Here is a 17,112-nt window from a genome sequence, read left to right as displayed (position 1 = left end):
AGCAGCTCAAGGTCAAGAGTGTGTTTGGTTTTTAGTCTTGCACATTAGGTCAAGCTCCACCTAACTTTTGAAGCCTTTGGTAAATATCAGTCCAGTTGAATTGTTACGCTCTACTGATGGTCAACATTGAAAATGGAAGTTGACCAAGAGTGATATAACATATCACATTATTGTACGTGATAAGTTCAATTTTCCCTGTACAGAAAACTAGAAGTGGTTACAGATGAAATATAGTCCCAAGTTGCGTTTTTTGTAATGCAATGTCAGCACAAGAGCAGACTTGGTTGCCAAGAGCGAATCACATAGTACAGAAAGATCCATCAGATCAAGTCCTGTGCTGTCTACCTGGTGGATGTGACTGGGCAACCCCAAAGCAAGTACACCATCAGAATGTGAAGTGGACATTGCTGAATCAAAAAGAGTTTCAGGCTGCTTTAAATGACACTCATGAAACTGATCATCAGATAAACAGTTATACTTTGTTTTTTGTGAGGGGACTGTCTTTTCATTCACCAGCAACAACTGAGGTAGTAGGCCATTTGAAACTTTTGTTTGCTGGTAACATAGAAAAAATTCTATCAAAAAAATCAAGTATTTTACTTGCTATAAGAAAGCAGGTTGCCTTTGTGTTTGGGTTTGTTTTCTGTTTTTTGGGTTTTTTTGGGGGGGTATTTTAGAAATCTAACTTAACCATTAAGCTATTCACTGGGAAAGAAGAGAAGAAAAAGATTTCCCTATAGGTTCCTATATGCATTGTGAGTAGTGGGATATACTATGTATTCAAAAGGGTTTAAAAGGATAACCTCAGCAAAAATTAATGCAATCCTAACTCTAAAGTCTACACTGCCAAAGATACCTGCAAAAAATACCCTTAAATAGTGGGAATATACTGAAGTACTGTGATCTATCTTGGAAATTTAATTGGAAATGCAAATGTAATATATAGAAATACACACATTTCATTAAAAAGTCAATTCTTGTCATCACTAGACATTGATGAAGTGACTTAATCTTTGCAAATAGTTTTAGAGTATTCTTTCCATACCATAATAATATCTGTCGTGTTTCACATTTTACATTAGATCCAGCTCACAATACATGTACAGACCCTGGTACTCCGCATTTTGGAATACAAAACAGTTCTAGAGGTTATGAGGTAATTCTTTCTTCTATTTATTACCTTTCTAAAATGAAGATGCATTTAATAATCACAAAGATATTAAATTATCTGTAGGCTTAAATGTCTGATGTAAACCTTGGGAAATTTCCACTCCTTTTTAATAAAAACTCATGCTTCATTCTGAGGTTTCTTTTTAACATGCAGCTTAAAGAAAGAACTTCTAACCTTGCAATATATCATGTGTTCAATCCTTTAGGAGACTTCGGTAGGGAAGACTATTTATAAATTGATTACCTAATATGATATGACATGATATAATTACTTTGCTTTATGATCATAATTCTTTCATACATTGATGAATAGTCAGTAAATACCTAACAACCAAAGACCTGTCTGATCCAAAGGCTATGTAGTCCTTGACAAAAAAGTCAGCAAGTAGCTTTACTACATTAGCAATTCATGTTACATTTTATTCAGTCAGAGAAGATAAAATTATTCTATGTGTCGGATCCAGGTTCTCTGTGATGAATGTCCTTTCTATAATTTCCAAATTCCTTACAGGTTATTAGTTTACCAAGTGACAGTCAGAAAAGTGACCAAGGAAATAGAAGTAGGTACAACAATGACCAATCCACAGTCATTATATAGATTGATTAACCTCATGTGGATAGATTCTTCAGGTATAAATATTTGTGATTGGAATCTAAAATATGTTCTGTTTGGGTTTCATGCTTATTTCTGAACCTAGGGCAGTGTGCCACATGGTATTACAACCAAATTAGTAGAGCTGTTTTTCAAAAAATCCTTTCTGGAAGTTCCTCTGGTTATTGGTACCCCCTGTCTCCTGCAATGCTGCTGTCATTGCTGGGGCTCTCAGCTCTTTTCTTCCCCTTCTGCTCCTGCCCAGCTCGCAGATGCCAAGGCACTTCTCCCCTAGCCACGTCTTGTGGCCTCGCCCCTAAGGTCCTTCTTCTTCTAGTAATAGGTGCAGTTGCTTTCTGTCTGTTGTCTCATCTTGACCCTTTACCTGTCCCCATCGTCACTTCAAAAACAACTCTAACCTTTGCGCCTAATTTGATTGGGGGGGGTGTCTTTTTTTTCTCTCCTGCTTTTATATGCCTCACATGTTATCTTTAATACCAGAATTCTACTGGCCAATTCACTGTTCTAATGTCTGTCAGACATGAAGGCTAATTTTCTCTTCTCATTCACCTCTAGAGGCAATAGTAGGTCTTCATCTGTTCTGTATTTAGTCTTTCTCAACTATGTGCTTTCACTCTCAGGTCACTATCTGGTACAGCAAGATGTAGACTTCTCTCCAATTACTTGTGAAGTAGATGGTTTTTTTTAGCATATGTGATTAGCGAAGGTTCCTGTTTGTATGATTTGGCCAAGGTTCTATAAACCAGCTTTTAACAGTCTTTCCTCATTACAGAAAGGTGTGGTGGCAGGCAGCAGACCTTTAAAGATTTTTTTTGTGCCTTTTGTGCTTCACTGGACTGTGACTGTTACAAATGCCTCCAACGTTTTTCAGCCAAGGATTATACAGAGTGCACTGCTTTTATTTCTACTTTTACCTGTAAAATGAGAAAGAAACATAACTCTGTAACTACCTTGAACGTAGACATTATTTTTTTTGCTTGGTCTTTTGGATCAGTGAGGAAAGATTTGCAGCTCATCATTACTTACTGATACCAGAATTGGCAATTTCACAAGAAGCAAGATGACTTAGAGTCAAGACCAGCCACACTCTGTTCTAGTCTATACTACGGACATGCTGTGTGTCCTTGGCAAGATAGAGAGATTAATATGTTTAAAAATAGTTATAAAGAGATAAGTCTACAAAGCCGTATCAGTAAACTGACCTTTAAAAATACCAGTGAATTTCCCAAGCCACTTCAGGAAGAACTGGTGTTGCATTTGCTGAACATCTGTCATGATAATCTGTTTTTATGTAACTGAGTATACAGTTAACAGGTAGCCACTTTTGAAGATAACTGCCCATTTTTAATGTCTGTTGAAGTCCTTCTATGACATCTGCAGTGTAGAGCTATCTGCATTTATATACCTGCAAGATATTTTATTAATATGCATCGATCACTACTCATTTGCAACTTACTTGCACTTGTCCATGTAATGTTACTTTATTAATAAGTCATACAATTTCAAATAATATTAATTTTTGTGTTTGTTTGTTGTTTTTTTTTTAATTTAATCTGATCATATTTATTGCCAAGATGTTTTATCCAAAATGAAAGCAATGCTTAACTGGTCAGCCCCGCATCCTTAAATATCTTGGCCTGGAGTTGTTTTCTGGTTACTTTTGTCATTACCATCAATAAGTCCATTTTACTAGAACTTTCCACATAATCTCTCTCTCATATGTTATGAAAATTCTTCACCACACGCAATCTTGTATCCAGTTTTCATGCTTTTCTATTCTCAGCGGAAGTCTAAAGACAATTTTCTTCTGAGAAAGGTCATATCACAGTTGACCATAGGAAGGCTTTCCATAACATCATTCTGCTAGTTGAACATCTCAAGTAAAACTTAGGTAGTTTAGAGTAACAAATGCAGTGTAAGAAATTGTGGCCTGGAGTTTTCTCTAGTGCATTTTTTTATAGACGGAACAGTTCTTCATAGTTTTCTCTTTTACCTTTTTCCTCTTAAACGTTTTTAGTCAAGTGGCACAATGAGAAACCTTTGAAACAGATTTTATGGTCAAGTTCTATCGAAATATATGCAATGATGTACAGGGAAGAGAGACATCTCAGTCATTTAGTTTGCTTCTGTCACACTGACAAACTAATAAGCTGAAATGTATGAGTGTTGTTCTTTTCCATGTGCACAGCCTTGTCAATATTTTTCCACTTACTGCTTTCAAGTAAGGTTGCTAAAGATCAGTTGTTCAACTTTTCATCACATTAAAAAAAAAGTTTAACTCTAGACACTGTAAAAAGAGGACATTTTTATTTTTGAAAATATCTCTCTAGGAGCTTATCACTGTCTTGATATCTGACTACATGTGATGGATACCTCTTTTATCTAATATTCTGTTTTGATTCTTAGGTTGGGAGCACAGTCTTTTTCAGATGCAGAAAAGGTTATCATATTCAAGGATCTACCACCCGCTCTTGTCTTGCCAACTTAACTTGGAGTGGCATACAGTCTGAATGCATTCGTAAGTCTGGTTTCTTATCTAATGAGTTAGAATATTGTGCAATTTTAAAAGAGTTACAAAGTGATGCATGTGGAAATTCATAGTAAATGTTATGCTGCAAGAAAGTAAGCTTTATTTAAAACAGTATTTTTAAATGGTTTTTTGTTTCCTATTCTAAGACCAAAGATGTATTTGGGATATTAATTTGAAGTAAGATTTTCAGATTTTTTTTTCATGAAGTTCACAATAATCCTATCAGTTTACTCAGAAAAATGTGTGCTCATTAACCCACTGCATTAGCTGCTTAAAATTAATCTAGGTTTTTTGTGTGTGTTGGATTAATAGAGAACAGAAAGTGTCCTGAAATGTGCATGGGGCTATTTTGTTGGCTAGTATTTTGTGAATCATAAACTAGGACTCAGCAAAATTCAGCTTTCCTGGGCTATGCAAGGGTATGCAAATGATTATTGTATTTATAGCTCTGTATGGATTGGAGGACATCAAATAACTATTGTATTAAAATACAGTGATCTAAGCTAAAAATAATTCATTAGCATGACCTTACATTCTTATCCTATTTCAAATTATCTTTGGGTTGTTACAAATGAACACCATGGAGCACAGAGAAAGAAGCATACTGAGCAACCATATCTGCTATAATCAATGTACTATGACAAACCCTTCCTATGCAGCCTTTATTTCAACTGAAATTTATAATTAATTTATTTAGCACAATAACCACTCTGTAATTTTCAAAACATTGAGTAGAAGCAATTCTTGAAGCTGTGACAGTACAATAATTCACAGGACCAATCATTGCACCATGTACAATGGCATGTGCTTCCCTTCATTTTAACTCTTTTCTGTTTGCTATCATGATTTAATTTTGGTTTATTGTTTAAAAATATGTGATAGTATCATTTTCATCTTCCCACAATAATGAAACTATACACTCAGAGTGTTACTTTTACAAGTAATATCTACTTGATGTTTCTGAAACATGTACAAAGTTTACATAATGAAAGGGAATAAGTTGGCATGCATTTATTTCAAATTACATACTCTAATCCTATGGAAACTGTTTACCATCACTTATTCTAACTGTAAAAAACCCTTTGCAGCTCATGCTTGCAGGCAGCCAGAGACTCCGGCACATGTAGATGTGAAAGCAATAGATCTTCCTACTTTAGGGTATACTTTGGTGTATACCTGTCAGCCAGGATTTTTTCTTGCTGGTGGATCAGAGCATCGGACATGTAAACCAGATATGAAATGGACAGGAAAATCACCTATTTGTAAAAGTAAGTCATTACTCAAGTGATATGTTGGGTCCTACTTGGTTGGATTTCATTTTCCCTGACGTTTTTATTTTATATAGTAGGATTTTTCCGCTTACTATTTAAAGACGCATGTGACACAACAGCTTTTACTTTATGAAAGAAACAGTAAAGAAATCAAAGTGACCATAGCATCTAGAACTCATGGAGGAAAATGTGGGGATATGTGTGTGAAAATGCACAGGCACACATATATAAGTTTACCCCTAACAACAGCAAACAAAACCTAAACAATATAAGTATTACATTTAACTGTATTTATCATTATATCACAGTTTTAAAGAGTATTTCAATGTGTTCAGTGTTTAACGTATGATTTTCTATTAGGAACAAAAAAAGATATTTCATAGCTTGGCTTTTAGTTTAATTCAGGTATGCTTTTTGTCTAAGAAAATCTTCTAAAATAAAAATGAACAATAAAATAAAAAAATAAATACAACTTTGTACCAGATTCCACTTTTATTTATATCCATGTAAATTTCATATAGTTTTGCTAGAGTAACTCTAAGTATATAGTTCTGAGGACTAATTTTGCTCTTCACTTGCAAATAAACATGGCTATAAATTCCTGAGTCAGAAAAATAAAATTATATTTAGAATACAAATAAAGGAAAAATAGTCAGATGCCATGGGAAAGATGTTTGCAACATGATTTTTAATTTTAATATGTCAAAAATGCTAAATAGATTTAATGTTTGAACGATATTTGATTTTTCATTAATGTATAGGTAGACTTCTTTGTTTCAACGTTGTCAAGACATAGGTTCTACACATAAACGTTTATCTTCTTATTCTAGTTCCTTAAAGGGTGATTTTTCACAGGTACTATATAATTAATAATTTGAGATAAATGATCTTCTATGTTTTTGCTGATTTTCTTTAAAAAAAAATCAAAATAAATACAGAAAAGTTTTCTATAAGCAAGAATTTTTTCTTTTATTGGCTTACAGTCTCTAGGTATAATTCTCTTTGAGTGCCTCACACTTTTTGTGCTTTCTTAGCACTTGACCCATCTAATCAGTGAATTTCTGGTCCTAAAGGAAAAAAAATCCATGCAAGACAAAATCTTCCTGCAGGACACTAACCTTTTTAAAGTAGGTAATAATATGAGGCCAGGGTCAATGGACATAACTACTGAGTGTACCAGAAACACAGCAAATGGCACCGGTTGCAATCCTTTCCCATGATATCTGATCCTGTCATCTTAATCCAGCTATCTGGCTTTTACTGGTTTGTGTCATAAACGTGTCAATCTTTATTAACACAATTTTTACTATATTTAATATACTATTATTCATAATTAGATACAGTATTTGTCCCCTCTATAAGGCTCTCTTTTATAGCACTGGGACTGATATAAAAATTTGAGGCCTAAATGTATGAAATACTTGGCTAGCCAGACAACTTTCCACAGTAAAAATGTTGTTTACCTAAATTATTTTATTATTTTCTGGAAGTTTTGTGTAAGTGTATAGGTTTGAACATGTAAAGTATTCAAGACCAGTTATTTCTGTTTTAAATATGGCTCTATTGGATAAGAGATGATTGCATCCCTCAGGCATTGTTTTAACATTCTATTTAAAAAAAAACCACAAACCAAATATGTTCATGAAAATGATAATTTGTCTTTTTACTTGTAGGTAAAGGAGTGAGAGAAGTTAATGAAACAATAACTAAAACTCCAGGTTTGTATACAAGAAGAGTTTTAGATCTAAATAAATTAAATTGATTTACACCCTAGTTTGTTATGGATAATAAAAATATTTCCAATATTTAATTTAAGTATTCATTACTCATTTCAAAGGAATATAAATGTTGAGGTGTTTCATAATAACAGCTGCCATGTAAAACCTATTCTATGAAATTCTTTCCCAGATAATTTTTTTTTAATTTCTAAAGTACCAATTTTCTGAGTTGCACAAAACCCCCTGTCAAGCCAAAAAAATAAAGCATATATAGACACAACTCAGATTTGATATAGTTTTATATCAGAGAGATTGCTATAACAGAGAGCCTTATAATGAGTGTAGACTGTAATAGCAGGGAGTGGGTTCAGTCAAAGTTCTGCCCTTTACTTCGCAAGTGTTGTAAGAAACCACAAAAAAGCCCACCCAAAAAACAGTTTTGGAAATTCTGATGGCCTCCATTTCATGGAAACTCTCAAGGTACTCTAAGATAGGGTTTCCTAATCTGTGTGGACCACCAGCAGCGGGCAAACACTACTGCCGCTTTTCTGTGCCTCCTGATGGACATGTGTGCAGTTAACCATTTCCTCCTGCCAGTGACAAAATAGACAAATACATCTGAAAAATCCTTGATGTGGATCTTCTTAGGTTTAATCATTTTCAGACAATGAAAGGCCTGATTTTTTTTTTACTGACTTACTTAACAATTAGCAGAGTTTGCACCAAATAAATGAGCTTGCAACTATACATTCTGAATTTTAGCAAGCTGCAGGGAAAATAAGATTAATGGTTCACACTCATGGCAGTTCACAGAAGGACTCTGTAGAGTAGATGGGATAAAAAGGTATTTCTGCTAATAATTAACCTTCCTGGTGAGTTTATTAGTGAGAGGGTCAGGTGAAACCATAAATGAGTTCTCAAATGCATTACTTCTACAGGCTCACAATAAAGCAGGATAAAATGTGCATTCATTATAATTAATATACAGTCTTAATTTATTGGAGGATTCACCTCACTGAGCACCTAAGGTATGCATTAATCTCCTACCACACAGGTTTTGAAGTTTCAATGCCAAATTAAAATATAGACCAAGTTTCTAAATATATTCACTATGCAGAGCATCAGTATCAATTCACACCATATCATGTCCATTATAACTAGTTTTGATCAGTAAGTACTATTTGAAAGGCATTTTTTAAAAAATGAAATGTTATGATTGAAAATGCCAATAACAGTAAGCAGAGAACTGAAACGGTGTAAAAAATGACAGTAATTAACAAGGAAAACCTTTAAGCTGTTTTTAAAAACCAAGTCTGCGCAATTATTATGTCTTTTAATATTGTGAAACCTCTTTAGTATAGAACACTGTGTATTGGAGCATTTTCTTTAATTTGTTATCTTGGCTTTTGGTAAAATTCCATTTGCTGCTATCTGTATTTTAAATGGAATGAAGCTAATATTGCTAAACTAGAGGTTTTGTAGCAGAATAGGTTCATGGTCTGATTTCCCACCTTTGGATATCTGAATACATATTATGCTTATTATTGTTTATTAAATTGCCTTTTTTTGCCAGTTAATGTTTTCATAAGCAATAATAAATATCATTTTTACAGTACTGTAAATTGTAATTGAGTATAAGTTGCAGCTAAAGAATTCTCACAATACCCACGTGAAGTTTAAGAACTACAATACTCTGTTTGGTTCCCATGGTTCTCACTGCTTTGTAAAGTCTTTGCAAAAGTAGTTAGGAAGCTGTTTTAATGAGTAGCCATGGAGTTCCCTATTTGTCACATTCTGAGGAGAATCTGCAGTTGGTGCAGTATTAGTGTAATAATACCCAGTTCATTTTTCTCATTCTGCATTTGCCCACAGTGTATGGGAAGGGCAGGAACATTGCAAGGGCTTGGCAGAATTGGGTCAGAGCTGCTCCGATTCCTCAGCAGCAACCGTGGGACTGCAGCACTTGCATTTTAACCTTTTACAAAAACATGGCTGGGGAAGCAGAAAGATATTTTCTTCCCGTACTGATTCTGTCCATCTGCAGCAAGTGCAAATTCTGTAAATACCGAGTCAATGGTACTATTTCACAAAGATTAACAGCTATTACTGACAGTTAGAGTGGTTAGAGAAACTAGATATTGAAGATGTTGAATGTGACAAAAGAAGTATGGTGTCTGCTCCTTTATAAAAGTCTTACATAGTACCTGTCAGGTTCATACCAGTCATACTAGATATTCACCTTCATGAGAATAACTTCAGACACACAATTTTAATTAAAAGCAAAGACAACTAAAAATAACTTATTTTTAAAATGCCAGATTTCAAATTTACTGTATGTGACTACTGTAGCAAAGCAATGAGAACTATGTAGGAAATGGAGTCTGAAAGACATTTTACAGAATTCATATATTTGCAGAAAATATATGAATTCTAAGGACTGTGAGATATGAATTGAAATTTAATGCTTCAGATTTTTAGTATTAAGTTGAGGTTACTTTGTGTAAAGCCCCAGTCCTGCACTGAGTTTTGCTTTGAAAATGGAGCACTTACTTAAGATTATTTGAAGCTGTTGTACTCAAAACCATATAGTGGGTCTCCACTCGCTTGGAATCCAGTGATGGTACAGACAACATACTAATGATGTTTTCCAATCATGTCACACTGAGCTTGAACATTTGCTTGTGGCTTTTGCACAATTTGAAGGCAAAAGGCACTGAAGAAGTTATTCTTGTTTCTCCTTATGAAATGCATACTAGGAAGTGTAATAATGATTAAGAGACAGTCAAAAGCTAATCAGTCATCAGATTTTCAGATGCACTGCCTGTCAGTATGTTTTGTTGGAAATATATATGGTATTGTTGACCTGGATTCCTTTTGATTAATTTTTGCAATCAGTGATTAGGTGGAGGAGGAAATACCCATGGAATTTATTCAAAATGGATACACAGGATACTGATAAATTTCCTTCAATATAGACAACTGCCTTTACAGGTGCCCAGAGTTTGATAAAATGTAAAAAATCAATAATTTATTTTAAAAGTTTAGTTAGAAGAGTGTGAAACACTTCTAATATCAGTCTTTAGCTATTTAGCATGTATCATTTGTAGTGGTCATGGATAGTAAGGGTGAATTGTAATAGTTGCTAGGGCTGTCATTTTGTCAAGACATCATGTGATTGATTAAACAGTTCTTTTTACTAAGCTTTATTTTGATTCTTAAAGCTTTACTTCTCAAATTGTAATGCTAGAAAAAGCTTAGAACTAAGTGGAAAAATGTCTATTTTGGCTTGTTAGAAGCTGCCAGGAAACGTTAGTTGCTGCCTGGCCAGGAGGAGGGTTGGTCTCTTTTGGCCAACTTAACTGTTTGTTTAACTTAACTGTCATGGTTGAAGGAAGTCTTCCCCAAATTTCGTAACAGCAGAGTATATGGGAGAAATACAGGAATGCGTAGGGCAGAAATAAATGAATTTTTTTCTCTTCTGTGTTTCCTTTTTAATTGATGTTAATACTGCAGATACTGTTGAATGAGAGACTTTTTCTACTCTGTCATAAATTTAGCCAAATATTTAGAATGTAACGTTTAGTGACCTGTAAATAATTTATTTTTTTATATAGAGAGGAAAAATACCAATAACGTCAAATAAATGACCCAAATACATATATTTCTTCTTATAATTCATGCTTCATTTTATAGTTTTTTTTATTTCACATTATTCAAATCACAGTTTCTGAGAAACAGACCTTTATTTTAAACCAAAAAAGTTCCCTGCTCTGACAACATCACTATTCACAGGTGCAGTAACATTGTATGGAGAAAAGATGTGGCATCTAAAAATGACTGATAAAAAACTTGTGCTAAACTGTATCTGGAATTCAGGGAATTCAGTTGAATATTCAATTGATATTAGGTTGAAAATCACACACAGTGCTGCTTTAATAGATTCATGAAACAAAGGGAATGGCGTAAGACAGTATCTCCTTCCAGGAATCCCTGACTTCAGAATATTATTCTCCTTTTTTTCATCATACCTTAAAGCTACAGGGCTTTAGGGGAAGAGACCATTATTTTTCAGTCTTGAGGGCATTCACTGGAGCACACAAGCTATGAAGTGTGAGGTTATTTAAGAACATACATTGTAATGGAGAGGTGTCGTATATTATAGGCAATTGTGTGGAAAGGTCATTAGATATGTTGTCTTTACTGTTGTAATATTTTTACTATAATACCTCCTTAGAACAGTAGATCGATGCTGTAACAGAAAAAATGAAGAATGTAAGTATGGCTAGAAAGATTGCTACTTTGTTGTAGTTTACTCCTTTCTTTGTTTCTTTTTTGCCTGCTTTTATTTAGTTCCCTCAGATGTGTTTTTTATAAATTCACTGTGGAAAGGGTTTTATGAATATTTAGGAAAAAGACAGCCTGCTACTCTGACTGTTGATTGGTTCAATACTACAAGCAGCAAAGTGAATGCCACATTCATTGAGGCATCCAACATACAACTCAAACTATCAGGTAGGTTCGAATTTGGTGTTAAAAAACTGTTCTTTTAATTTTTTTCATCTGTTTAGTTTTGTTGTATTTTCTGCCAAATACAAAATGAAACAAAAACTTTATGTTTTCACTAAAAATCTTTTTCTGCTTATCTTGCAAAAGAAAAAGTCGTAATGTAATGGTCTGCACAGATTTCAGTCAATTTATATGCAGTCACCCATCTATTTTCCCCCTTACATTTCAAAGAAGTACTGAGGTAGGGTTTTTTCATCTCAGGTTGATGGATAGTATTGATATGTTGAACTCACAGGTAATATTGAAGTGGCAGACGAAGTGTATATAGGCATTTTAAGAACTGTACCATTGAAAAGCTCCATTATTCAATAGTGATTAATATCTGCTTTAAAACAATATAGTCTTGATAATGGCATAACATAGAATAGGCACAGATAATTAAATAACTTAGTAAAGTATGCATACCTTTTAATCAACATTGTGCATTCCTTTCTGCAAATCTGACTGAAGTTCTGATTTAGCCTCTGATCACAGTTATATTTGAAAAGAGCATTACCAGCTCTCAGTACCTTTTAAAGTCAAGAGTTCAGAGAGAATTTCAGTAGTTGGCTGCCAAATAGCAAATTTTCCTTCACTGCACTATTGATATTTACTATAGCAATATACTGTTGTGATGTGAGTAAAACCCATTTTTTTCCAGTTCAAGGAGATTTCAGGCAACGAATTCTATCTGTATTCAGAATTATTGAAATACTGTATAAAAAGACAAATATTCTTGCCCATCTATGAATGAAATTAAACAGTACAAAACCATCTTTGCATCCTGTTATCAAATATGATGTGGGCAAAAGATCAATAAAATAAGATCCTGCTATTACAGCACTTTAAATCTTGTTATTTCCAGGTTATAAAATTCTGTTATTACAGAATGTTTTCTACAAAATCTTTTAGTTCTAAAGCAATGTACTTAGCTTTGAAAGGATATTTGAACAAACTGGTTGAAGAATTGTTTAAAAGGCATGTGTTACCTCTTTAATGTTAATAGGTGTTTACAAGAAAGAAGAAGCCCATTTGCTCTTGAAAGTTTTTCAGATTAAAGGATCTAGTGACATTTTTGTAAGCAAGTTTGAAAATGACAACTGGGCTCTAGACGGTTATGTAAGTAACCAGACTGCTATGGATAAAGCGTGCTGAGTTTAAATTTTGAAGTAATTTGTGATTTCCTATATAACTCTATCCAACTTTTTATATTACAAGTATGGAATACAGCACTCTAGATGTCAGTGTAGAGAACACGTTATTTTTCTTTTTAAAAATATGTATACAAACTTCCATCTGCCACAATCCCATTAGCATTTTTGGTTTACTAAGGGGAAAGTGGAGTGAATCAGCATATTTTGCCATGTTTTTACCTTGTTTTCTTAGATGAGAGTGGGAATTTTACGTTTAGAAATATTGTCCTTTTTTGGTTTGGTAAATAGTTCACTGTAATAAATTTACATTTAATCTGGAAGAAAAAGAGAGTTATTTTACTCTTTGCAGTTCTCCTTTGTGCCTCATGATGCTTTCTCTGGAATATAATTTAAAATCTGGTAATGCAGTGGACTTCTATATCTGTATGCTAATTCAATTATGTGTATGGCAGTTGAAGAATTTTAAAACCCAGCAATATATATCAGATATTTTAAAGTCATTCCAGGTGTTCTTTCAAAACTTTGTTTAATACTTTTGCAAACTTAAAATGATAACTATTGTATAAGCATAGAGAGTTCACTAATATTTTAAAGAATAAAAGTGAAAATTTGGGCTCCATATAGCTACTGTAAGTCAGAAAAATAAATGGCTAAACATTCTTATTTATTTGTTTCAGAAATCTTTTTTCTGTTTCAACATGTTCTAGGTATCCTCAGGGCTTCAAAGAGGGGTTTTTACTTATCAAGGTGATATACATGGAAAAGACTTTGGAAAATTTATGCTCCAAAGACAAGGTAAATGCATTCATAAAGCTCTAATATATATAATCTTTTTGGGTCTTGCAAGAGTGAATTCAACAAATGACTTGGCTATGTAGCTGAATTAAGCATGTTTATTTCATACCATTGTTATTATAAAAAATATAGTGAAATATGCATATTTCAAATATACAGTTCAAATCCCAATTTAACTCTGCTTAACATGTTACTATCTCATGTTCTCTAGTATACCAACCTAATGAGATGACTACAGGATGCTCTTAATAGAATGCCATTGCAACTGCGAATGTCTTTTTGAAAGTAACAGGGGTGTCATGCAGTGAAAGACATTTTCTGCTCAAATGTATAAATTGCAGTCAGAATCATATAGGACATTAAAAGCACAGAATCAACTGATTTTAATAGTGTCATTTGGAGAGTGCTTGTTGCTGGTGAACTTTTTCAGAATATGTATGTATTTAGATAGAATTCTACTTTGCTGTCAAAAATATTAAATGAGTGATTGAGGTATATATTACATTTAGGGACTGAAGTGCTCCAGTGGCTGGTGAAAAACATTATTTTACTCATAAAATAATTTTGTCATAAAAACTAATAAAACATTTATTCATAAAATATTTACTCATAAAATAGTTTGGGCAAATACCAAGTGTAGACATCTGCATTTCCTGATCCTGGAACTACTGCAGAGTGGTCAAAGCACGGTATATATACAGCAAAGTACTGGGCTAGGAGGAGGAGACAGCCTAGCCAATGTATCTATAGCAGACTGTATCTGCATTTTATAAATTGCCTTGGTTCCATTAACTTCATTGGTGCTGTACCCAATGCCCTTTAAAGTTCTGCCAAATCTCCCTTGTATTTCTGTGCTCTATTAACTGCTGTAATAGCAGTTCTGCTGTGGATTTGCTCCTCTTGGCCACCTCTCAAATTGCTATATATGTTTAGTCACAAGGGGTGGAAACCTTACTCTTCAGAATCTCAGTCTAAGAACTGCCAATTACTGAAGCCAAATACAATTTCAGTCTTCAGAGCGAACTCGTCTGTGGGACAGATTATTTGTCTGCCTGTACTTTCATGTAATCCTTATCACTGTAATATCTAAGCTGCTTTTTATTTCTGATTTTTACAAGCACACTGTAAAAGCAGAGCATCAAGATTTGTTCAAACATCTGTCTTGTTTAGCAGCCTTTGATACCTCAAAACAGTGAGAGTATGGTTTGTTCGTTTTGTCTGGGGAGTGTGTGTTTGTGGGTTTTTTTTCTTAAGCCAGGCCAAAAAAGATATCCATGGTTTGCCATCTACCTATATAAATGTTTGGATCCATGTGTTTTAGCAGTGAAATTAATAACTCATGGAGGTAAATGAAGAACAAGCAGAATGACAATTCAGCAGTTACAGCATTCTCCAGCGGATGTATTCTATGGTAGTGGAAAACATTGTCCGTATCACTGTTTAGAGCTGCAATATGGGAGCTCAGTTTGTATGTTCCTAAGGCTAGTAAGGAGCTGAAGTGTCCAAGTTACACATGCATTCCTAGGCTGAGGGCCTCTCGTCTTCAGCTTTGACATCCCAGCGGAGAGCTTGCTACAAATGCAGATACTGTCTCTTTTAGAATATTTCTTTATATGATTGCTAAATAGACACTGATTTTCTATAGGTTGCTTGTTCTCTATTGAAGGACCTACAGCTAAAAGGAAACAGCAAATTTCCAGCCAACACAGGTCATAATATTTGTCCATACTCTCTCATATTCAAGGATAACTTTCTTTGGTTGTTAAATCTATTCTGTTCATGAATATTCTGCTGAGGTAATGATCTCATATGTCCTCCAGCTGAAGACTTAACATATTTCTGTTTCTTCAGGATGTTAAATTATTTGCTGCCTTTACACTAAGCCAGAAGTATGCATAAACTATGCATGCACTGGTGCATACATAATGTAATATGAAATTCTTCACCTGCAAGCATACTTCAAAGAACAGGATTTACTGAGAAATACTTGGTTAAGTGTGAAAGACCAATCTATTTGATGAAGAATTCCCTATCACACGCTACTAGAGAAAGACCAGGCTCAGTGGATATGGCCAGTCTTGGAACTTAATGACAAAAAAACAGAAAGAACTTTTGTTTCCAAGTACTTTTTATCCTCTTTCAGAAGCAATTCTGTTTGCTTGTAGCCTTAGAGAATAACCCAAAGGGCAAAGAGATCTCTGTTATCAGTCTGCCAAAAGAATCAGAACTGTATCTGAGCCTGCTTAAGGGGCCCAACTTGTGACACCAAATCATTTAACCTCCTTTGCCAAGTAATCACTCGTTTCTGGGGGCTTTTTGTTTGTTATATTTTAATAACTTGGTCTCTAAAGGCCACAAGTCTGCGGCTAGGTTCAGTTTCTGTAATTGCTGAGTGCCTGTGCCTCACCACTACAGTTCTAGAAGATGTTTATTCTAAAATCTTGGCCTTGTTCATTCCAGTCCGGACTGTCCTTTAAAATTGTATGAAAAGGTGGCTTTGTGAGGAAAGAAACTTACTTCACCAAATGATTATTTTCCTGTACTCATTTCCTCTGTGGAAATACAATGACCCACTTCTCTTTCCTTTTTTTTTTTTTCTTCAAAATACTTTTTTAGCTTGTCTAGATTAAGATAACAAATATAGACAAGAATATGAAATATGAATAATTAATCTGTCTGTGATATATTAGATCAATGACTGTGAAATACATGTACATTTCTTGAAATTGATCAGCTCTTAAAAGTGTTGAACATCTTGAGACGTGTGAATTTTAAATTTCACTCTATAAAGGTGACCTCCTTCTTCTCCAGATCATTTTGCACAATTTTCATAATTCACAATGAAACTCTACGTCTAAACAGGATACTCACAGCTTCAGAGTACAAAACAGTTGTGCATTAGCTAATACACAAATAGATAGCTAGAACTAAGGAGCTATGAGGCTATATATCAATACCCAATGAGGTACCCCAAAGAGTCTCTGCTATCCAGCAGTTAGTGGTCAGGTGAAGAAGGTCCAGCCTCTGTTGCTCCTTGGAAGCTGCTGACTTGCTTTCCATGTTGGTATTTTTTCTCTTAAATCCTTGAGCTGCTAACCGTCCTTGTCTCAGAAGTTACTCTTCTCCCTGTAATTCTACTTTTCATATCTTGCATGGCTTTCACTGTCACACTTCTCCCACTTCAGCAGCAGTTCTTTTAGTAAAAGTGAGCCATGCTGTACCAATGCCAGGCAGTTGAAACCCTGGGCTAGGGGTTAGAGGGAAAATGCATTTGAAGGCTCCAAACAACAATAACGAAGCGCTCCTAATGAATATT

The 17,112-nt window shown here is 34.3% G+C and overlaps 1 protein-coding gene across 1 annotated transcript in view; it reads left to right on the top strand.

Annotated features, from left to right (window-relative positions):
- CSMD1 (CUB and Sushi multiple domains 1) overlaps positions 1–17,112 on the top strand; it is a 1,233,014-nt gene that overhangs the window by 1,205,169 nt on the left and 10,733 nt on the right. Inside the window, exons 62-68 of the mRNA XM_069805938.1 lie at positions 1,083–1,156; positions 4,190–4,301; positions 5,402–5,581; positions 7,258–7,302; positions 11,653–11,814; positions 12,854–12,966; positions 13,709–13,796. Coding sequence (XP_069662039.1) covers positions 1,083–1,156; positions 4,190–4,301; positions 5,402–5,581; positions 7,258–7,302; positions 11,653–11,814; positions 12,854–12,966; positions 13,709–13,796 — 774 coding nt within the window. The remainder of the gene's footprint in view (positions 1–1,082; positions 1,157–4,189; positions 4,302–5,401; positions 5,582–7,257; positions 7,303–11,652; positions 11,815–12,853; positions 12,967–13,708; positions 13,797–17,112) is intronic.

This window comes from Haliaeetus albicilla, chromosome 18 (assembly GCF_947461875.1).
Source record: "Haliaeetus albicilla chromosome 18, bHalAlb1.1, whole genome shotgun sequence".
Lineage (NCBI taxonomy): Eukaryota > Metazoa > Chordata > Aves > Accipitriformes > Accipitridae > Haliaeetus > Haliaeetus albicilla.
Note: the sequence above shows the minus strand (reverse complement) of the source record. Positions and strands in the feature narration are given on the sequence as shown.